This window comes from Lethenteron reissneri, chromosome 58 (genome assembly GCF_015708825.2).
Source record: "Lethenteron reissneri isolate LAM-NWPU_2019-01 chromosome 58, ASM1570882v1, whole genome shotgun sequence".
NCBI lineage: Eukaryota > Metazoa > Chordata > Hyperoartia > Petromyzontiformes > Petromyzontidae > Lethenteron > Lethenteron reissneri.
This window is the reverse complement of record NC_083836.1, coordinates 1,734,107-1,756,669: the sequence shown is the minus strand read 5'-3', so window position 1 is coordinate 1,756,669 and position 22,563 is coordinate 1,734,107. Positions and strand designations below refer to the sequence as shown.

Here is a 22,563-nt window from a genome sequence, read left to right as displayed (position 1 = left end):
TCGGACTGTGTTCCGGCCTTTCAATCGGACCATGTTCTAACGTTCATTTGGACTGTGTCCTGCCTTCCAATTGGACAGTGTTCTAATTTTAAATCGGACTGTGCTCTGACTTTCACCCAGACTTTGCCCTGCCTTTTGGCTGGATTTTGTCCTGGCTTTCAATCGGACTTTGCCCTGACTTTTGACTCCAGAGCATGGGACCTCCCTTGCCAGTATCAACATATCGGAATAGGTGTTACCCTTACTGGCAATAAAAGAGGTGTTAAGATGTTAAAGCACCAAACAGAAAGGGTCAACCCTATTTTCATATTTTGATACTGGCAAGGGGAAGTCCCATGATGTAGCTGCTCACAACGAGCTCTGATGATGCATTGTCTTTGTGCTGTTTGCCTTTTGGCATCCTCTGGTCTAACACTGTTGAGACGAGGCTCTAGGCTCTAAAGAAAGCTGTCTCTGGTGTGGACCTATCAGTTTCAAAGACAATGCATCATCATAAACTACCAGAGCGTGTTTTTTGTTTGCATGTTCACCACAAGTATATGTGGTTAATGTAGACATGATTCCTTGCAAAAGGTTTCAGTTTGGTGTTTTAACATCTTAACACCTATTCTTGGTTCTTTCGGTAAAGTCACGTAGAAAGGAAATAATAAATGCAAATTTTTTTATATTTGTATTATTTTATTATTTCCCTTCTACGTGACTTTACCGAAAAAAACAAGAATATGAATCCCTGCAGTCACGAAAGCTTTACATCAAGATCTTAACACCTGTTTTATTTCCAGAAAGGGTACAAGCTATTCTTATATCTACTGTTCCAGCTTTGACCGAACAATGTCCCAGCTTTCTTCCAGACTATCCTGACCTTTGAACTTCCTCCAGAGCAGCGATCTCAAATCTGTCTGGACCTGCAGGGCAATCAACCCTCTCAACACATTTTCGCGGAAACACCGTGCACCCATAACATTATCTTTTAAATAAAAAACTCCCGTAAAAACTTGAATCAAAAGTCATGAAAAGCAACCACAACTTGTTTTCCATTGATTCGCATTACAGGAATCATATTTTAGACTTATATAAGGCACTCGTAAATAATGGATGTCGGAGCGCCATAATGAGATGCTGCATGAAAATAATCTGGCGTCTTGTGAACACAATCGTAGCTATTGGAGCGGTTCCAAGGCGCACAGGTCGGGAGCTGCTGCCGGACGGCAAACGCGGGGACTCACAACGGCAACAGTCGTCGTCGTCGTCGTCATATCTTCTCACGGCCGCTATCCCCACGGCGCTGTAGGGTCGAGTCGAGCCCTCCCCCCCTCCCCCAGTCACCATCCACTCCTCGTGCCTGTTGGAAGCATTGCTCCCTGCACTCACCCGTACCCCCCCCCCCCTCCGCCCCTGCCTGCCACGTACCCCCTTTATTGTTACCCCAGACACTGTCATGCCTCTGTCGTAGGGTTTAATTTCTCATGGAATACTTTTCCTGTTGTTCCTCAACCCCATCAACTTCTCCAGGATTCAACTACCCTCACCGACAATCGGGGCAATTGTGGAGAGGGGCAGGGGGGGGGGGCAAGGGGAGAGGAGAAATATTTTCTGGAGCTCAGCTCGGGACAGCTCCAGCACAAATTAATCCCCGGGTAATACGGTGTGTGATGGTGTGACGGTTGCCGTCTTCAATGCCATGGCACGGAGGTTGTGGGCAAGGTCTCTCTGTTCGTGGCGATGTTGGTGAGTGAGCCAGCGGACGACTGCTGCGGGGAGTAAGCGCCCCTTGGGGGAATATCTGAAACCCTGCCCGCGAATGTTGACCCATGAAGAAAACAAACATATCTTAAGTAGATCAATAGCTGGATGATGATGATGATGATGGAGATAATGTCAGGCATATTTAATGACGTCTGGGGTGGGGGAAGCTTACAGACCGCAACTTAATTTCACGCGGCCCGTGCCCACACAAGATTCAACCGCTTCCAAACGGGCCCTCGCCCAACCGATATCCATCCATCGCCGCTAAAACATCTTAGCCACGCTAACGCTGCCATTAGGGTGTCCCCTAGGCAAAACAGCAATCCGTGCCCGGAGACCCTTTTCGTTCCATTATGGGCACCGATATGAATGCAAGTATTAATTATCTATATTCATCGGGCACTGGAGGGAAATATTTTCGACATTCGAAACGCCAGTGGCGCGGCGGCGTTTGCGGAGTTACCGCCGCGCTCGGTCGCTTCTGTCACCGCGGGGTGGGGTGGGGGGGGGGCCTTCACCACGTCGGGGTCGGCACGTGCAGAGAGGTCCGCGTGTTGGCTGGATGACAGCAGGGTGCGTGTCTCAAGGTGGGTTGCTCGTTCACCAAAGATATTGGAAAGTCCCATTCGGGCCTTGCTAAACAAAAGGTTCCACAACCCTGGCTCTTACTATTATTATTACTACAGCTACTACGCTTGTTTGCCCAGGAAAGCTTCACTGGGTCTCAAGGCGAGTTTTCAGGATGCTCATGCCAAAGCTTTTCGCAGTAGGGGGCACGATGCTGCTGATGCTGTGTGTGATCTCAATTGAGTGATTTGCAGGTAATTTTTCAGCATTGGGATTATTGTTGTTGTTGTTGTCGTTGCGGTTATTTACCCAGGAGACCCTCACTGAGTCTCAACAATGTTTTAGACCAATAACCGGTTACGTTATGTGTGATTGTGGGGGCGGGGGGGGGTGTGAGCTGTTAGAGGAAACCAAAGAATCCGGAGAAACTCCACGCAGTACAGGGGCAGAGAATCGGAACTCCAAACAGAGAAGCTCTCGAGTTGGGCACGGGTGTCGCCACTGCGTCGCCACCCTGCCTTGCGCCCGGATGTTGAGCGTCCAGGATTTTTGGCACTTTGCCGGAGTGCGACAAGAACGCGACAAGCAACGCACAATGAGTCATCGTCAAGATAAAATGCCCCAGTGGTTGGAACCAACATCAACGCGCCTATGCGCGCATCTCCTCCGTGAATTGGAGATTAAAGACACAAGCCACAGGAGTGTGACTGGCGATGCAACCCAGATTATGAATCCTAAACTAATCCCATAGAGATACAATAAAGACACAAGCCACAGTCGTGTGATTGTGGCCATGCACCCAAACCACAGACCATCAAGTAAACCACTCGAGTCTGCGTTTCTTCAACGAAGGACGAGGAACAGCTGATCGACGCGAACTCTCTCTCTCACTCCTGAGGCCCTCTCAGCAGCAGCAGCAGCAGCAGACCTCAACATTGACATCTTAGCTCCTGTATACCTTGATGCCATACGCAACAATCTAACATCATCCACTTGGGCCCGTTATCGATCCACTGGCTGGATGAAGGGATCCGCAAGCTGCTGCCACCTCGCACGGTCCTGCAGCACAATGACCCACCGAGACAGGCCAATTCCATCCGCTCCATCTCCGTGGCGGGCGCACTCTCGCCGTTGTTCCGTTGGCTGCTACTCCTCCGTTAGTAATAGGGTCTTACCCTTTCAACTGGTACAAAAACTGACACCTTTATACAAGGCATCATGTTTGCAATAACCACAACACGAGCAGTCAAAATGCAAACAAAAAGAAACAACTCTGATAATGATATGCACTGTCCTTGAAGTTGATTGGTCCACACCCGGAGACAGCTTTTCTTAGAGCCTAGTCTCAATTGGTGTTGGACCAGATGACGCCAAAAGGCGTACAACTAAAAAAAAAACCTATTACTATATTTTGCCACTGGTAAAGGAGATGTCTCATAGTGTAAATACTCCGTTAGTGTCGACCGTGCCGGCCATCGTCCCTTCTCGCGACGACGCACGCATGTGCGCTGAACTTTTTTCGCGCCGTACATAGCCAACTGTGACAGTGGGAGGTGCGAGTGGGTGGCCAACACAGCGCCCAGGCCGTCTTTCGCTCCCCAATGTTTACACGACCACACCAGGCACTCATTTGAGGCCGAGTAGACCTAGGGGAGGCCCAGGACGGGCTCAGATAATCGTCCCCACCCGGCCCCTGCCCGAGCTCCGCGTACAAACTTCGGTGGTTGCAGTGAATGCCGCCGTCTCTTAGCTCGCGGTGTCCTGCGAGTCACGTGTCCCCGTCGTTCTGTGTCTGGGTGGAATTCCCAGCATGCACCCCTCCATTCTTCTTTGCGCTCCTTTATGTTCTAATTTTCTTTGACAATGCCCACGTTTCCCCATCCGTGCTTCGCAAATCATGCCGCGATGTTTCATCAATCATAACCTCACCGCCCCCCCCCCCCCCACTGCCGCCCATCCTCCCTCCCCCCCCCCACCACCATCATCATTCACCACGTCCTTCCCAGAAATTGGCGCTAAGCCAATCCCAGGCGTCATCGTCTTTGGCCGGCGGTTGTGCCAAACCAAAGCCTGCAACCCCTTTTCCCTGGTGCGGAGCTGTGGGTGGTTGGCACGGGCACCGGCACAAGGAATGATGTGGGACCTCTCTTCCCTGTTCCATTTCAACCCCCGCCCCCCCCCCCCCGGGCCCTTCCAGCCAATGGGCACCGGTGCAGTTGCACCGTCTGCACACTCGGTAGCTCCACCACTCGGTCCTGTCGTGGGGTGCCAGTCTAGTGGCCGTCTGCTTGCCTAGAGGGTTCTAAGTTAGTGTGCAGGTCCTCTACTCCATGGGTGCTTAGTCAATATATCATATATATATGGCTTCGGTGCTAGTATGTGGGGTCTCTTTGTAAGGACGGTATATATGGGTCTCTGTGTAAGTCATTGGCTCTTGAATGTGAGTCTGTGGGTCTCTTTTTGAGTCTACGGGTCTCTGTGTGAATCTACGTCTCTATGTAAACCTGTGGGTCTCAGTGGTGTCGTGTGCTCGACGATGGGCCCTGGAGCAAGGGATGAATGAATGTGCCCTTTGCCTGCACAATTTCTCCTCCCTTTGTAGCCTGGCGCTTGTGCCCCTCCCGCCCGTGGGTCCAGGCGCAGTTGCACCGCCTGCACACTCCCATTAGCTGCACCACTTGATTTTCGAGCTGATAATTGGTTCACCGCTATTATCATCATCCTCATTATTATGTCACGAATCTGCCCCTCCCCACCTTGAGCCACTTGGGTCTCTCTCGGCCTTTTGCTTGGTTCTCTTACACACCAGGTGCTCCCATCGCTCGTGAGCGCGCCCGGCGTCTGCAAGCGGCGGGAGACTCGGGGAGTCGGGGGAGCCCCAGGGTCCCGCGGGGATCGGAGAGACGTACAACAAAAAAAAACGAAACAAAATATTGGCGAGGTCGACCGCGCGCGTCGCTCCGATAACCAGGAAAAAATGATCTCGGCCAACGAGGCGATTGCGCGCCGCGAAGCCCCGGGCCACTTGGGTTTAGTTCCAAGCCACGGCAAACATCGGAGACGAGTTGTTTTCGTAAACGTCTGTGACCCACCCCCCGTCGCGCCTACGGCAGCGACATCGCCCGGCGCCGCGTGGCACCCAACTCTTGGTGTGGAGGGACGTCATAGGCGTTTGACGCATCTTCCTGTGACGTCGCACTTCAGGGGGTCTGAAACGAAAGAAGATGGAATCGTCTGAAAAGATGTTCCGAGCTTTGGCGAAATTTTTGTACATATCTGGAACACTTCCCCCCCAGGGGCACACCGGCATGAGTCGACTGGTAGGTCGCGTTCGGCGGGGTAAAGTGTGGGCACTCCACCGCCTTGAACAACGGGCGCATTATCGCGGAAGTGTGTTCCCCGCGGGCTCGCGGCCGCGCACGTCCTCGCGACGTAGCTAACACGCTTCTGCCCGCCAGTCGTATTTTTAGCTGCCGGGGACAATCCTGGGCCCCAGCGCAATTAACAGCCCGAGACGCCCCCGACTCGTGCGTAAGGACCGCTGCCACCCACCAAATTGTGCCATCACGTGGTCCGTGCAGGAGGGAGGCCAATTACAGTGGAACTGCTGCCACGAGACTCCCCCCCCCCCCCCCCGCCAATTTATCTGCCCCCCCCCTTCTCTCTGCCGCCGCCCCCGCCCCCGCCCCAGTAAGAATTGAACTGATCCAACACCACCCAGCACCCCAACATCTCCTCCAAACTCTTCGATTGATTCCCACGATTCAGGGAAACGAATCGATTTTTATATGTTCGTCTCTACGACGTTGTTCGAAACCCACTTGCAACTGAACTAGATTGAAAAATAACGACGGCGTATATAATTAGCACGCATCGGTAATCATTTGGCATTATTAATAGCCATTATTGCGCTTGTTAAGCTGGCAAAGATTCACTGGGTGTCAAGACTCTCTTCCTGCCAAGTTAGAGTCAGTCGGGGGAGATGCTTCTGCTGCTGTGCACGATCCCAGTTAAGTAATTTGCAGGGAATTTATCAGCCTTGGGTTGTTTTGGCCAGTACCAGTTGCATCCTGTGTGTGTGTGTGTTTAGCTATAACACCAGAGAGCCCAGAGTATACCCACGCAGAACAGGGCGAGAGAGAGAGAGAACGTACAAACTCCACAGAGAACGACGCCCCAGTCAGGAATCGAACCCAGGACCCCTCTTGCCGCGAGGCGCTGGTGTCACCGCTGCACTGCCACCCGCGTCTTCTTCTTAGATGCGCTGTTGCACACGAGTCTCTGTGATCGAGGAGGGAAGACTTGTCGCAGAGGTCACAGATTTGAACGAAGTCCGTGAAACCTGAAGAGAGTTGCTTTATAAATGCGTGTGATTAAATGCACGTCTTTAGTTTTCATTTCAAAACGCCGAACGTCGTGGGCTGAAAACACAATTCTGTGTTTTTCAGCGTATGATTAAAGGCTTCGCGAGTGATACAGGGGCAGGGATTATCGGCGTAAGGCACTACCACTAGTGCCAGATGCATAATAATAATCCTACCATGTATTCCTATAATCCTATACACACCAACCACAACCGCACACGCCACCGCAGCATCATGGGGATCATATAAAGGCAGTGAGATGGATGTGACATGTCAACATTATTTCTCACAAAAGCTCGAATTAAGCAGTGGGTGTTGGGGGTGGGGGTAACTGCGGGATCCGGGCAGTGCAGGGCTACGATCAATGCCCAATTACCCCTCCGTGCCTGCCCTCCAGGCCATGATGATGAACGCCATTGCATTCAGCCCAGGGATTAATTTCTCACCGAATCCTTTCCGAGTCGCCGGAAGACTGGAGCAGGCACGTGACCAGCAATGACAGTCATCGCAATAGGGTATTTTGGATGTGGGTGCGTCTGTCAAGGAAATATTTTCAGACTGCCTCACCCAGACGCGGCTGGAATGAATCCTCGTTGGCAAGCGGCGGTGGGGGCTACCGCTGCCCACTGCACTCAAATCACGAGTAAATTTGGTATTTTCGCCCGGAGCCGTTCTCTCGGGTACACAGCGAATCGGGGCGGCCGCCCCGGGCCCCACGCTTTGGGGGGCCCCCCACGCTTCGACGTCACGGTGTCTGATGTCATACTCCCGGTTTAATTTGAAAGCCTCGGGGAGTGGGGGAGGCATACGGTGGGTGAGATGCCCTGGGCCCTCCACCCCAAGGAGGGACCTGTTCACGATACTCCAATCGCGGCGAGGTGAAGGGGGGGGGGGGGGCGCTGCGGTATTTCGCAGTCTGCTGTGGTTTGGCAAAAGGGGAGGGGGGGGGCGGATGTGGCCGAGTCATTTCTGGGAACCCATTTTTTTTTTACAAGTTCGGCAAAAGTTGGGAAGCCGCGACGCCAGGGCACGCACACGTTCCAAACAACATCGCCGGCGATCTTGGACGTCGTCCGCCGTGAAGCAGACGGCGCGTGCCGACGGTTAGCGCGCCGGGCAGTATTGACCAGGGTGGCCGCGGCGGATGTAAACCCCGGCGGACCTCTGCACCCGTCGAAATGACCAATTCCTTTTTTTGATGGTTGCCTCTCTTTTTTTAATCTTTGCAAACGTAACTTTTTTTCTTCCTCTGCAGATCCTGCGGGAGGACACGTTTGGGTATTTTTCTAACATTCCGGAGCGGTTTCTTGGTGGTGGTGGTGGTGGATTTTTTTCGTCTTTCTTTCGGGGTGGGGGGGGGGGGAAGAGCAAACGTGTTTCTACCGATTCTCTCTTTTTTTTTGACACCCACTAATCAACATTAAAACACTAAAAACGTCAGGCGCTGTGAAGGTCGATGATCTGTTTGCCGGCACAATTTGGCTGAAGTCCACCGCTGAGAATTAAAAAAATTGACGAAACCTCGGCTGCTGTTATGCGGTGGGAAGGTCGGGAAAGTGCCACGCTCCCTCTTCCTACCGCGTACGTGCGGACCCCAATCTCGGAGATGGTTCTGTGATATCCACTTCTGTGTGCTGCCCGTTGCTGAAACACCGACGGAGCCGGTGCGCGCCGCACACTTTTTTGCGAGCGTCCCGAGCGGATTTCCCTTCATCGCCTCGCGACTGGATAAAAATTGGAACAAAAAGAGAAAGAGAATCTTTTTTTGGGGGGAATTTTGAACGCACTTTTCCCCCCCCCTCCTCCTCCTCCTCCTGTCTTGTCTCCACCCCCCGCTCCATGCCCGCAGGAAGTGCCGCTAGGAAGCGAGCTGATGGCTCGGCCGCTAGTACCGGCGAGGAACAGCAAGGTACTTCTCTCCTCTTTTTTGTGAGCTCGCCACTTTTTTAATTTTAACTTTTTGTTCTCCCCTTTCCCCCACATGGTGGGGGGGGGGGGAGGGGGGCCCTTTCACCGCTTCACCGCCGGCAGCCGCCCCCCCCCCCCCCCCCCCCCCCCGGAACTCGCGGAGGCGGGAGGCCCCCCCCCCCCCCGGGTTGGGGAAGGAGCGACGGATGGGTTTGACGCGAGCGAAACATCAATGGTCGCCTGGGTTTCGCAGAACGCCGACGAGAGGTCCTCGTGATTTGGCGTCCAGCGTGGGTCTCGCGCCGGGAGAGGGAGAGTCCCGCTGGCGATGTCGTTTGGGGTTGGTCCCAATCGTTTCACTCTGTGGCTTGCGAGTTGGAAACGCATGTCGGTTGATAAGAGGGTCCTCCTCTTGGTTGGTGTTCCGAGTGTCCTATTGGTTGATGTACAGTGTGTCTTATTGATGTACAGTGTCATTTTGGTTGATGTTCTGAGCGTCCTATTGGTTGATGCGGTGGGTATCCCGTTTGATGTACTGAGTGTCTTATTGATTGATGTACTGAGTGTCCTATTAGTTCATGCTGTAGGTATCCTGTTGGTTGATGTACTGCGTGTCCTATTGATTGATGTACTGAGTGTCCTATTGGTTGATGTAATGAGTGTCCTATTGGTTGATGCTGTAGGTATCCTGTTGGTTGATGTAATGAGTGTCATATTGGTTGATGTACTGAGTGTCCTATTGGTTGATGTACTGCGTGTCCTATTGGTTGATGTAATGAGTGTCCTATTGGTTGATGCTATAGGTATCCTGTCGGTTGATGTACTGAGTGTCCTATTGATTGATGTACTGAGTGTCCTATTGGTTGATGCTATAGGTATCCTGTTGGTTGATGTAATGAGTGTCCTATTAGTTTATGCTGTAGGTATCCTGTTGGTTGATGTACTGAGTGTCCTATTGGTTGATGTACTGAGTGTCCTATTGGTTGATGATGTAGGTATCCTGTTGGTTGATGTACTGAGTGCCATATTGGTTGATGCTGTAGGTATCCTGTTGGTTGATGTACTGAGTGTCATATTGGTTGATGTACTGAGTGTCCTATTGGTTGATGATGTAGGTATCCTGTTGGTTGATGTACTGAGTGTCATATTGGTTGATGCTGTAGGTATCCTGTTGGTTGATGTAATGAGTGTCCTATTGGTTGATGTACTGAGTGTCCTGTTGGTTGATGTACTGAGTATCCTATTGGTTGATGCTGTAGGTATCCTGTTGGTTGATGTACTGAGTGTCCTATTGGTTGACGCTGTAGGTATCCTGTTGGTTGATGTACCGAGTGTCCTATTGGTTGATGTACCGAGTGTCCTCCACGCACTCTCCTGCCTCTTCCCCCCTGATTCTGCCGCACCTCCACCCACGTTCCCTCCCGCCTGTTGGGGGAGAAGTGGCAGATTGCTCAGTGAGAGGTCGCTCACTTTTCCTTTGCTCCCCCGACACCCACCAGCCATCCGTGCTGTCTGCTCCCCGTCCCAGTTAAAGTCCAAGCCGACCACCTTCCTCTCCTCCGCTGCCTATGGCCGACTCCCTGCTTCCCTCCCTCTCTGTCTCTATAAATAAACATTCCCACGCCTCCGGTCATCAGGGGGCACAGACACTGTGGGCGCCGTGGGTGTCCGCACACCCCCGGCGTATTTAGATGACGCTAAGAGAGACGCCCCCCCCCCCCCCACACCCAACGTTTAGAACAAAACTCGGGGCACCTTTGACCATTTGTCCGCTCGACAAGGCGGCGACGCAAACGGCGTCCCCGCTGGCGACGGAAGCGCTGAGATCCACGGAGCGTCCGGCTCCGTGCCTCGTCGCTGGCCACGCAGTTCGCGCCCCCGGTGACCTGAGTCAGTGCCGGAGAACTCCTCTTATCCCTCATAGAGTAGGGGGGGGGGGGGTGCGAAGCGGATCCCCGTCTGTAACCCACTCGGTGACCACCAGGACCCGTTCGCGAGTCGGGCCTCCACCACCGCCGCTTCCGCAGCGCCGTCCGTGCCCCCCCACCCCCCGGTAGGCCGCGGCCGCGCACGTGGCCCCGCGGCGAGGGTTGTCCAGGCGGCGAGGGTTGGTGGGTTTCGCGCGCGTCGAGGAAGGAGCGGTACCCTGGCTCTCGCTGGGAGAAGGCGGCGCGGCAACAAACGTGGACTCCACCTGCTTGTGGGATCGAGTGCTTTACCATCGCACGCGTGGGTTTTGCTCAGCTCGCTCCGGTGTTTTTCCCGGCGCGTAAACACTCAATAATTGGCCGATAACACGTTCATATATAGAAGACTGCAGAGCTTGGGAAATTGTTGGTGGCGCCGGATCCTGACCGCGTGGGTGCTGCTGGCTTCCCGCTCATCTGTGGTTCCTCCTCCGCCTCTCTCGCTCTCTCTCTCTCTACGAGAGCGAGGATCGTGTGGCCTGGTACAAGTTTAAATTACTATTATGGTGGTAGCAGATATTGAGCGATAACCTTTATCACCTTCATAATAAAGGTTTTTGGGTTAGATCGCATAAATATAAATGTGCTGTAACCCACCACCACCCGACACAGCCAACCAGTACGGTTTGTCACGTCAACAAAACGTAGCAATTAGTTACTACTTCAGCCCACCAGTGTGTTGGAGAGTAAATCCACAACATTTACAATTTGAGTTCAACGTTTCGCTGGTAATTACATCCAGCATCATCGATAGATGTGTGTGGGGTGGTGGTGGGTTTCGACACGGGCTATTAGCGCTATCATGCTTAGCGTTATTCACAAAGACAAAGATCCCCTGTAGAGCCTTTAACAGGCTGTTCGGGCAAGTGCTGTTAGCGAACAGCACTTATGAAGGCCGGCATGGTGCATGGGTTTCCAACACCATGCTCGGCCACGTTTGTCTCCCCAGTGCCAATGTTTTCAGACGGCGCCAGAAACCAGTTTAATGCTGAGTCGATCTTGGGGAGTCCCAAGACCAGTTCAACTATTCGCCACTATTATTGGTCGTGTTATTGGTCATTTACCGTGGCGTGTCCCGCGTGTACCGTGTCCCGCATGTACCGTGGCGTGTCCCGCGTGTGTCATGTACCGTGGCGTGTGTCATGTGCCGTGGCGTGTGTCATGTGCCGTGGCGTGTCCCGCGTGTACCGTGGCGTGTCGCGTGTAATGCGTGGCGTGGTGTGCGGTGTATACCGTGCAGTGCATGGCGCGTTGCGTGTGCTCCCGCAGACATCCGTGACAGCGGCCCGCGCCCCGTCATGGTTACATCCACGGCGGCTCTTACATGGAGGGCACGGGCAACATGTTCGATGGCAGCGTCCTCGCCAGCTATGGCAACGTCATCGTGGTCACCATCAACTACCGCCTCGGCGTGCTGGGTGAGACGCGGCGCGGCGTTTCCACTGCCGTCCCAGAGCCGTGCCGGAGCCGTGCCGGACGGGTTCCGGCGCCGGCACTGCTCGGTTTTTCTTCGTCCCAGATTCTTTGTTGCAAGAAGAATCTTGTAAAGAATCTGGGACGAGGAACGGAGGAGGCGCGGCGCGCCCTCCGCGTTGTCATCCCGTGCCACTCTGCTCCATCTGACCTCCGCCCCCTCCGTTTTCGAAGCGTAGCCTCCATTTAGTGTTGTTTTGGTGGGGTGGGAGTGTGTTTATTGTTGTTGTTGTCAATTTTATTCCCCGTGCTTGCGTCCCTCCATCGGCTTCGTGCCTTGAGATGAGGAATCGATGAAGAAATCTCGCAGGGATTCGCGTGCCGCGCGGCGACGGTCGCTCCCGCGCAGAACACTCTGCCCACGCGGCCCGCAATGCGATGGGGTCAACGGGGTCAACGGGGTCAACGGCGTCCATCGCCGAGGTCACCATGGGGGCCACGTGACTGGTGGGGGGGGGGGGGGATCACCCAAGCAATGGTCCGTGCCCTGCCCTGCGGTTCTCGTCATAACAACAGCACCAACAACAATGGGACCCCCCATGTTAAAATCGAGGAGAGTCTGCAGACTTGTTTTAGAGGGTCCTGCGACACGGAGATTCGGAGGTGTGGATCTAGAAACGTCCCAAGAGGGGGCGGGGGGGGGGCGGTCGATACGGAAATGTCAAGATTTTTAATTAGGCCCTGTATTAATAATAAATAAACATTTAGTGTATTTTATCTGGTAAATATCAATCAATAGTTTGGGGTATCTGGGGTGGGGGGTGAGGGAGCGGAGGGATGGGTGGGGGAGGGGTAGGGGAAATCGCCCCCATTGGATAACTGTCCAATATAAATGAACGAGTGTCTGGCGCTCACAAATGCATCGGGATGAGGCAGTGTACCTGGACAAAACCCATGCCTGCGAGGCCGGGGTAGGGGGTGGGGGGGGTAAGCGCCCAAAGTTCCACACAGATGTATTCAAGAATCCACCGTTGTCTCCGCGTCAGCCCTATCCTACACGGCACCTGCTCCCGGCCAGGGCAGCGTCCCGTTGCAGCCGGTTAGCCCGGGCTCCGATGCCTGCTCGGCTTTCGAGAGGTGTTGGGAGCGGGCGCGCGGTGGTGGTGGGGGGGAGGGTGGTGGTGGGGGGGGGAAGGTGGGGGGGGGCTGGTCACGGCGGGCGGGCGCGAGCGCCGGGCACATCTGGCCGTCGCCGCGCTGCCGCCGTGCCGCTCGATCGCCGTAGATTACATTAGCATAGAGCGGGGCGGGCTGGGGGGAGAGTGGGCGAGGGGGTGAGCGCGAGGAGAGTGATTTATGGTGGGTCGCCACCACCCCCCCCACCGCTCCTGCGATCCAACGATCGCACCGCCCCCGCCGTGCGCTCCTCGCAAGGCGCCGAGGGTGACCGCGGGAACAGCCGGGGGCTCGCCGCTCGGCCCACATTGTCCACCTCTCTCGATGTCTCTCGGCCGCAGTGGCCGCCGTCATCTTCCAGCACGAAGATTGTCTCTCAAATGCATTGTTCACCTTCATTGTCCATCACTCTCAAGTCTCTCGGCCGCATTGTCCACCACTGTCATTGCTTGTTGTGTACATTGTCCATCGTCTGCATTGTCCACCGTTCCCTTTGTTTCTTATTGACATCGCCGTGTCATCCACGTTAAGAACCTCGCACACTCAGACCCTGGCACGCTCAACACTAAACCGCGTCACCAGACAGAGCGGGCACTGCACAGGTAGAACGCGCGCCATCCCCGGACACCCTCGCTCATCTCGAGGGGATCATCCGCGTGAGATGTTGAAATAAATCAATAATTCCCACGAGAAGAATGATCTTCGGTTTTCGATGGAGGCCGCCCTCCGCCGCGGCGTCTCGCAGCGCCGTGCACGCGGCAAGCGGTTCGCATCATCGCACCCCCAGCGGCAGCTCTCTCTGCGTGGCGCGCGGTGACTCGGCACGACGCCCGCGAGCCGGCATCGGTCTCCTGCCAGGCGGGGTCAACGATTGCTGCTGCGTGGTCGAGCCTAGGGCACCCCCAGCGGCAGCTGTCCCTGTACGCAAACAGCCAGAACCACGGCAACGCGCATGCGGCGCACAGCGCCTCGGCGCGACCACCGCCACCGCGGCCGTCATCGCCCCCCGTCCGTCCGTCTCCCCCCCCCCAACCCCCGCCAGGGTTCCTGAGCACGCACGATCAGTCGGCACGCGGGAACTTCGGCCTCCTCGACCAGATCCAGGCCCTGCGCTGGATCAGCGACAACATCGCCGGCTTCGGCGGGGACCCCCAGCGCGTCACCGTGTTCGGCTCCGGCGCCGGCGCCTCCTGCGTCAACCTGCTCACGTTGTCCCACCACTCGGAAGGTGAAAGGGAGGGGGGGGGGAGCGACCCTCTTTGCCGTCCCAGCAACCCAGGGCGGCCGCCCTGGTCAATACCGCGGCGGGAATCGACCGTTGCCACCTCCGAACTCGATTTTATTTGCGAACAATTCCAGACATCGTTGATGTCGCCTGGACGTGAATGACGATGTGTTGTCCATGCGTGCGCCTTCCCGCTCCCTCCCTCCTGGCTCCTATCTCTCTCTCTCTCTCCTCCCTCTATCCTCCGTCTCCTGGCCCTCTCTCGCTACGGCGTGGAGCAGGGCTCTTCCAGAGAGCGATCACGCAGAGCGGGACAGCGCTGTCCAGCTGGGCCATCAACTACGACCCCAGCAAGTACGCGCACACGCTGGCGACGCGCGTGGGCTGCGGCGCGCCGCTCAACACGCAGGTAGCGTGACGCGGCACACACCCACAGAGACAAAGGTCCTTCCCCCTCCCCGAATAGCCTCGACATAATAATAGAGGTGTTGTGTCGAGACCCTCCACCACCCGACACGGCCAATCGGCAAGGGATTTGTCCCGTCAACAAAACGCCCGATGATGCTGGATGTGATTGCCAGCATAATGTCGTACTCAGATTGTAAATGAGAATAGGTTTTCCCTTTTTTCTGGCAACAAAACAGTTGTTAAGATGTTAGAACACCAAACTGGTGTTAGACCAGAGTACGCCTGCTACGTGTTAAACAGCCCTTTGGCGTCCTCTGGTCTAACACCCCGCAAGCAGTTACGGGACCGGTTCAGTCATTTGTCACTGCTGTTGACCGAAAGTGGGAATCGAACTCGGGATGCCGACTTCAGCAGCACGATCCGCTAACCGCTGCTGACACTGCATGCGTGGGCGCATGCGTGCGTGGGTGGGCGCGTGCGTGCGTGGACGCGTGCGTGGACGCGTGCGTGCGTGCGTGCCTCCGAGTGCCACCGCTCACGGCCCAAACGTCACTCTGGCACTCTGCGCGTGCACGTTCAGCATGATGACGATGACGGACAGCGACCTGCCCCAACAGCCCGTGTAGGCCACCTGGGGGGAAGCCTTTGCTTTTGCCTGCAGACGCAGGAGAGAGGGTGGAGCGCGCGATAACGACCGCCGGCACTTGGCCCCGACAGCCCGTCGCGGTGGCGGCGGGAGACCCTCTGCCTCTCTGCCTTCTTCTGGCGCAGGACATGGTGGAGTGCTTGCGCTCGAGGTCGGCGCGCGAGCTCGTGGAGCAGGACGTGCAGCCGGCGCGCTACCACATCGCCTTCGGGCCCGTCATCGACGGCGACGTCATCCCGGACGACCCGCAGATCCTCATGGAGCAGGGCGAGTTCCTCAACTACGACGTGATGATGGGCATCAACCAGGGCGAGGGCTTCAAGTTCGTGGAGAACATGGTGGACGGCGAGGACGGCGTCACGAGCAGCGACTTCGACTTCGCCGTCTCCAACTTCGTGGACAACCTCTACGGCTACCCGGAGGTGAGGGGCACGGGGGGGGGGGGGGCGGTGAGGGACGTGGGCACGGGGGGGTGAGGTGAAGGACGTGGGCATGGTTTGAGTGAACACAACCACTGTAGCGTGATGATTCCACAGCTGTGCAAGCCTCTCAAATCCCCCGAACTCCCACCGCCTCTGTCTGCCGGGCAGCACCAATGAGCTCGCCAATAGGAACACCGGGGCCTGAGGGTTAAGGGTTTAGGGCCCTTTGCCCGCAACACCACACATGAAGTATACTCTTAGTTTTTTCGGTAAAGTCACGTAGGTAAAAAAAAAATGAAATTAAAATTAATAAAAATCACGACGTTTCGGAGGTAACACAAGTCTCCGAAACGTCGTGATTTTTATTATTTTATTATTTTTTTCTACCTACGTGACTTTACCGAAAAAAAACTAAGAGTATGAATCCTCGCAGTCACGAAAGCTTCAAATCTAGAACACACATGAAGTATTTGTTTTCATTTTACCTTGTAAATCGTCGTCACCGCCGCCGCCGCCGCCGTCACTCTCAGCAGGGCAAGGACGAGCTCCGCGAGACCATCAAGTTCATGTACACCGACTGGGCGGACCGCGACAACGCCGAGACGCGCCGCAAGACGCTGCTGGCCCTCTTCACGGACCACCAGTGGGTGGCTCCCGCCGTCGCCACGGCCGACCTGCACGCGCAGTACGGCTCGCCCACCTACGTCTACGCCTTCTACCACCACTGCCAGAGCGAGATGAAGCCCGCGTGGGCGGACGCGGCGCACGGCGACGAGATCCCGTACGTATTCGGCGTGCCCATGGTGGGCCCCACGGAACTCTTCCCGTGCAACTTCTCCAAGAACGACGTCATGCTGAGCGCCGTCGTCATGACCTACTGGAGCAACTTCGCCAAGACCGGGTGAGCAAAGCTGCGGCCCGTGTGTTTGTGTGCGCGTGCGTATCCGGCGGTCATCTCGGACGGTCAATCCGTGGCACCCTGGAGCTGTCCCATGACCGTCCTGCCAACAGAGCCTTCGACGCTTCACGCGGCCTTGAAACGCGCCCGTCCCGGCACGGAATTAAACCTCGCGTTGTTGCCTCCCGTCGTGTCCCTCCCGTCGTGTCCCGCGCAGCGACCCGAATTCTCCAGTGCCGCAGGACACCAAGTTCATCCACACGAAGCCCAACCGCTTCGAGGAGGTGGCCTGGTCCAAGTACAACCCCAAGGACCAGCACTACCTGCACATCGGCCTCAAGCCGCGCGTGCGCGAGCACTACCGCGCCAATAAGGTGGGTACCGTCGTAGTGGTAGCAGCAGTAACCCCGGGGCACTACCGCGCCAACAAGGTGGGTACCGTCGTAGTGGTAGTACCAGTAACCCGGGGCACTACCGCGCCAACAAGGTGGGTACCGTCGTAGTAGTAGTACCCATAACCCGGGGCACTACCACGCCAACAAGGTGGGTACCGTCGTAGTGGTAGTACCCATAACCCGGGGCACTACCACGCCAACAAGGTGGGTACCGTCGTAGTAGTAGTACCGGTAACCCAGGGCACTACCGCGCCAACAAGGTGGGCACCATCGTAGTAGTAGCACCGGTAACCCAGGGCACTACCACGCCAACAAGGTGGGTACCGTCGTAGTGGTAGTAGCACCGGTAACCCGAGGCACTATCACGCCAACAAGGTGGGTACCGTCGTAGTAGTAGCACCGGTAACCCTGGGGCACTACCACGCCAACAAGGTGAGTACCATCGTAGTAGTAGTACCACCAGCTTGCTGGCGCGCCACTAGGGACACGCGCGTTACTCCGGCCGAAGAGTTCCGTTCAGCAAACGTTGCTGGTGTGTGCGCAAGCGCGAGGGCTTGGTTACCGGCGGTAACGCGCTTGCCCCTTGTCGTTGCGGAGGTTCGCGGTTTGGGTTCGGCAGGCTGCCCTGGTTAATAACGCAGTGGGGGGGGGGGGGGGGGGGGGGAGGCTGCGGTGTCGTCCCTAGAAAATCTCTGCGCCGTAAAGATTCCGTGACTTTACTCAAGGAGTAGGAAAGAGTAGGCCAATGTGTGCCAGCGTCACCATTAGCCCGATTTAACCCCCGATTTACTGACCTCATTGCCACCGTTGGGAGGAGTGGCGGCGCTGTGGTTTTTGCGCACCGCACGGCGCCGCTCGGTGACATCCGCTCCCCAGCGTCCCCATTCACCTGCCCACCCCCCCTCTCTCTCGCTCGATCTGCGCCCGCCGTCCGCAGGTGGCGTTCTGGCTGGAGCTGGTGCCGCACCTGCACAGCCTGCACGACATCAACCCGTACCTGTCCACCACGACGCGCGTGCCGTCGCTCGACCACGGCGGCGGCTACCCCACCATGCGGCCCAACAAGTGGGTGACGCCGACCAACCGGCCGGGCCTGGGCAGCTCCCCGCCCTTCGCGTCCCGGAACCCCCCGGACAACGACCGGAAGACGTTTGGCGTCGGCGGCGGCCCCAACCCTGCGCTGCTGGAGAGCCAGCGCGACTACAGCACGGAGCTGAGCGTCACCATCGCGGTGGGCGCCTCGCTGCTCTTCCTCAACGTGCTCGCCTTCGCCGCGCTCTACTACCGCAAGGACAAGCGCTACGTCGTCAACTCGCACCGCCGCCACCGCAGCCCCCAGCACGGCGGCCTCGGCGGCGCCGCCAACGACCTGTCGCTGCGCCACCCGCCGCCCGAGGAGGAGATCATGTCCCTGCAGCTCAAGCACGGCGGCGGCCGCGACGGCGAACCCCCGCCGGGCTCCGGCGCGCCCGGCTGCTACGGCGGGCCCGGCCCCGGCGGCGGCGGCGGCGGCTTCCCGCCCGACTACACGCTGGCGCTGCGGCGCTCGCCGGACGACGTTCCGCTCATGACGCCGAGCACCATCGCGATGATCCCCAACTCGCTCGCGCCCGGTGTGGCCCACCTCCACCAGCAGCAGCAGCAGCAGCTCCACCACGGCCTGCACCTCTCGCAGGCGCAGCCGCTTCACGCCTTCGGCGCGTTCGGGCAGCCGGGCGCGGGCATGGGCCCGCCGTCCGCCGGGGGGGTCGGCGCCGCGGGGATTAACAGCGCCACCCTCCCGCACTCGCGCTCGACCACCCGGGTGTAGCGCGCGTCGACGGTGCCAGCGAGGCGGCGGGGGGGAAAGGGGATGGGGGGGGAGGGGGAGGGCGGAACGCGCCGACGCATTTGCTCGGACGGACTCAAGCGGGGTGTTTCCCCGTCCGACCGTTGGGAGAGTAACAATAATCGCCTCGCCGGAGATTTCCACGCGGCTGGGTGGAGGCGGCCGCGCACGCTGGTCTCGTAGGGCTGCGCGTCCGTCGCCGCCCGAGTTGGACTCGCGGAGAGACGGGAGGGGATCGGACGGTCGGCGGTGTTCTCCCGCGTGAGAACGGGACGGTGCCGCTCGACGGCTTGGCGGCGGCGCGACACGCGGGAGATTGACCCCGGCGATGGAGCTGGTGCCGCGGCGCTGCCGTAAAGCCGAGCGACGACTCGGGGGACGCTCGGCCGAGCGCCGGCGGAGAAGACGGCGCGCCGTTCCCTGGGTTGCGGCAAAAAAAATCGACGGCGCCGTGGAATGGAACTCCCCGTTGCATAGTGCGTTGGTCGCCGTCTGGGAGGCGTCGAGCGGCCGCCACTTCGTATTGTCCGAGTCGAGAACGAGTTCGGGGGAGGCGGAGGGGAATATTCACGGCGACGAGCCACAGTCACAGGAACGGTGCGGAAGGCTCGTGGAGAGCCGGAGAGCCGGGGGAGCTGAGGTCATGACCTCGCGTCTCAACAGGGCCCCCCCCCCCCCTTCGCTGCCCCCCCCACCCCCCTCCAGTTCACGCCGTGAAACGTGCCCGTGCGTTGCGCGCGTGCGCCCTGTGGCAACACGGCGCGACGCGTCTGCTGCTATGGGTGATGTGTGTTTTTGTGTATTTGTTTTATATACAGTATATATATAGCATAACGGTAATAATGTTATGTAAATTGGTAATTACCCGTACATTTGGAAAGCGACTAACATAGTGAGTAACGGAGTTACAGAAATGGCAGATATCACGGGCGAGTGCGCGTCGGGGGCTTGGCAGCCGTGGAGCCGAGTGACGCTCCGTGGTGGAGGAGTGGAGCTGAGTGACGCTCCGTGGTGGAGGAGTGGAGCCGAGCGACGCTCCGTGGAGGAGGAGTGGAGCCGAGCGACGCTCCGTGGAGGTGGAGTGGAGCTGAGTGACGCTCCGTGGAGGCGGAGTGGAGCTGAGTGACGCTCCGTGGAGGTGGAGTGGAGCTGAGTGACTCTCCGTGGAGGTGGAGTGGAGCTGAGTGACGCTCCGTGGAGGAGTGGAGCTCAGTGACGCTCCGTGGAGGAAGAGTGGAGCTGAGTGACGCTCTGTGGTGGTGGAGTGGAGCTGAGTGACGCTCCGTGGAGGTGGAGTGGAGCTGAGTGACGCTCTGTGGAGGTGGAGTGGAGCTGAGTGACGCTCTGTGGTGGTGGAGTGGAGCTGAGTGACGCTCCGTGGAGGTGGAGTGGAGCTGAGTGACGCTCCGTGGAGGAGTGGAGTTGAGTGACGCTCCGTGGTGGAGGAGTGGAGCTGAGTGACGCTCCGTGGAGGTGGAGTGGAGCTGAGTGACGCTCCGTGGAGGAGGAGTGGAGCTGAGTGACGCTCTGTGGTGGTGGAGTGGAGCTGAGTGACGCTCCGTGGAGGTGGAGTGGAGCTGAGTGACGCTCCGTGGAGGTGGAGTGGAGCTGAGTGACGCTCCGTGGTGGAGTGGAGCTGAGTGACGCTCCGTGGAGGTGGAGTGGAGCTGAGTGACGCTCCGTGGAGGTGGAGTGGAGCTGAGTGACGCTCCGTGGAGGAGGAGTGGAGCTGAGTGACGCTCCGTGGTGGAGGAGTGGAGCTGAGTGACGCTCCGTGGTGGAGCCAAGCTTATCCGCTAGTGCTGCGCCATGCCAACGGAATCCCCATAGCGCTCCAAATCAGGACTTTGGGTACCAGCGACACTCACCCTCCCATGTCGACGGCACCTTTACCAAGTCACGAGTGACACGTTGATAAAAGCTGTGCGGTCTTTCACGCTGACCACCTAGGGTCAAGGTCAAAGTGATTTCCTTCTCAAATGAGCCGAGGCAAAGCTCGCCTCCCCTCTTCAGCGCAGAGCCATCGGTACATCATTTTAACGACCTCGGAGGGATGATGGGCTGGGTTGATCCGTAACCAGAATCTGAGGCTCGCGACCTTCCGATTGCTTGCTCAAACCGCTGAGCCACCTGCCCCGAATTATGGAATGTGCGTCGATAACTGGAAGTCTTGAGATTTTAATCGTCAAGTAACTTCGATCTACCGTGGAAACAAACGCTTTCTCTTACAATGCTAACAAAAAGTAGCGACGGCGACGGAAGAAAAACGGCCAGAAAGTTTCTCCGTGAGAATCTTTCCAAAACCGTTTTATTCCCAAAAGAAACGTAGCAAGGCCCCCCCCCCTCCTCCCAGCTTAAAAAACACACAATACGCACGTGTGTAACACGCCAGACAGCTTTCGTTCGCTCTCAGCGTGAGAGAATGAATCGAGGCGCAGGATGTCACGGAGAGACGCGGGGAAGGTGAAGGTAGCCCCAGAACCGGTGCTACGAACAAATTGCCCCAGCTCTGCGATCCTCTATTGGCATGTTTGGCCAACTCCATTAACGAGCGTTTCGCAAACCTCTCCTTCACCACTCGCGCACACGTCCCGTCTTTCGCCGTCATGGGAATCTCCCCCAATTGGAACGTCCAAGTGCAATTCATCCTTAAGTTCAGATGCGTACAAATTCCCGGGAAAGGCGGCTTATCTGAAGCGCCGATTTCCACAGATCGTACCGTCCGATCGATCGTATCCTCTCCCGTGGTGGAGAGGGGGGGAGAGTGGGGAACCGTTCTCTTACCGAGGGTCTATACAGAACGTTCAAAAAGAGTTTTGGTCGGAGCAACACAGCGCAAAAATGTAGTGCCATCAAAGCATAACGCGAAAGATAATTAAGGGCCCACCGCCACCGTTTGCCAAATCGAACAAAATATTGCCCCCCTACCAAAATCAGTGCGGTTAACATGCTTGCAGTGGCGGATATCGTCTCTGGGCCGTTTAGAAGCGGCAGGCCTCAGCGTGGCTGTGTGATGATGGAAGTCGCGTGCCGTGTGGGTGGGTGGGGATGCTGCCACTTTATCGACTGTAGAGCAAAACCCGCACGTGTTTCTCAGTCGGCCACTGGCTCTGTGTTATGATGATGATGATGATTAATCTAGTTTGTGGTGAATTTCAAATACACCGGAGCCAAACCTCGATCGAAATCAGTGCCTGGTCACCCGAACAGAGATGTCAATTGCCCCGGGCAGGTGGCAAAACCTTGTCGTGCGCCGGATTATGTTAATCAGCCGGTGGGAACCTGGCACGGGGCTGGATTGTTCTCCACTCCGCTACTGGTACCCACTTTCCCAGCCACAGTTCTCCGATTGTCGTGTGAAGTGAATCTGATTACGAAGCACGACAGGGTTTTTTATTATCATTATTATTATTCTTATTCTCACTTGGGGCCCACTATCGTAGCGAGAGACGGTGAATCCCGGGCGGGGTGGGCTCAACGTGTACATAGAGGGCGGTGCCGGTGGGTTGCGTGGAGCGGTCCAACGTCGCGTATCCGACTCGCCGTGTGGACAATGTTGATAGGCGGACCCTGGGAAAAGGGAGAAAATGGGAACATCCA

The 22,563-nt window shown here is 57.0% G+C and overlaps 1 protein-coding gene across 1 annotated transcript in view; it reads left to right on the top strand.

Moving 5' to 3' along the window:
- LOC133357555 (neuroligin-3-like) overlaps positions 1–22,059 on the top strand; it is a 35,137-nt gene extending 13,078 nt beyond the window's left edge. The window contains 9 exon segments of the mRNA XM_061575539.1: positions 8,527–8,586; positions 11,822–11,851; positions 11,854–11,970; positions 14,184–14,369; positions 14,648–14,775; positions 15,546–15,842; positions 16,376–16,743; positions 16,958–17,114; positions 18,073–22,059. Of these exon segments, the coding sequence (XP_061431523.1) occupies positions 8,527–8,586; positions 11,822–11,851; positions 11,854–11,970; positions 14,184–14,369; positions 14,648–14,775; positions 15,546–15,842; positions 16,376–16,743; positions 16,958–17,114; positions 18,073–18,945 (2,216 nt within the window). The 3' untranslated portion in view covers positions 18,946–22,059.
- The last annotated feature ends 504 nt before the right edge of the window (positions 22,060–22,563 follow it).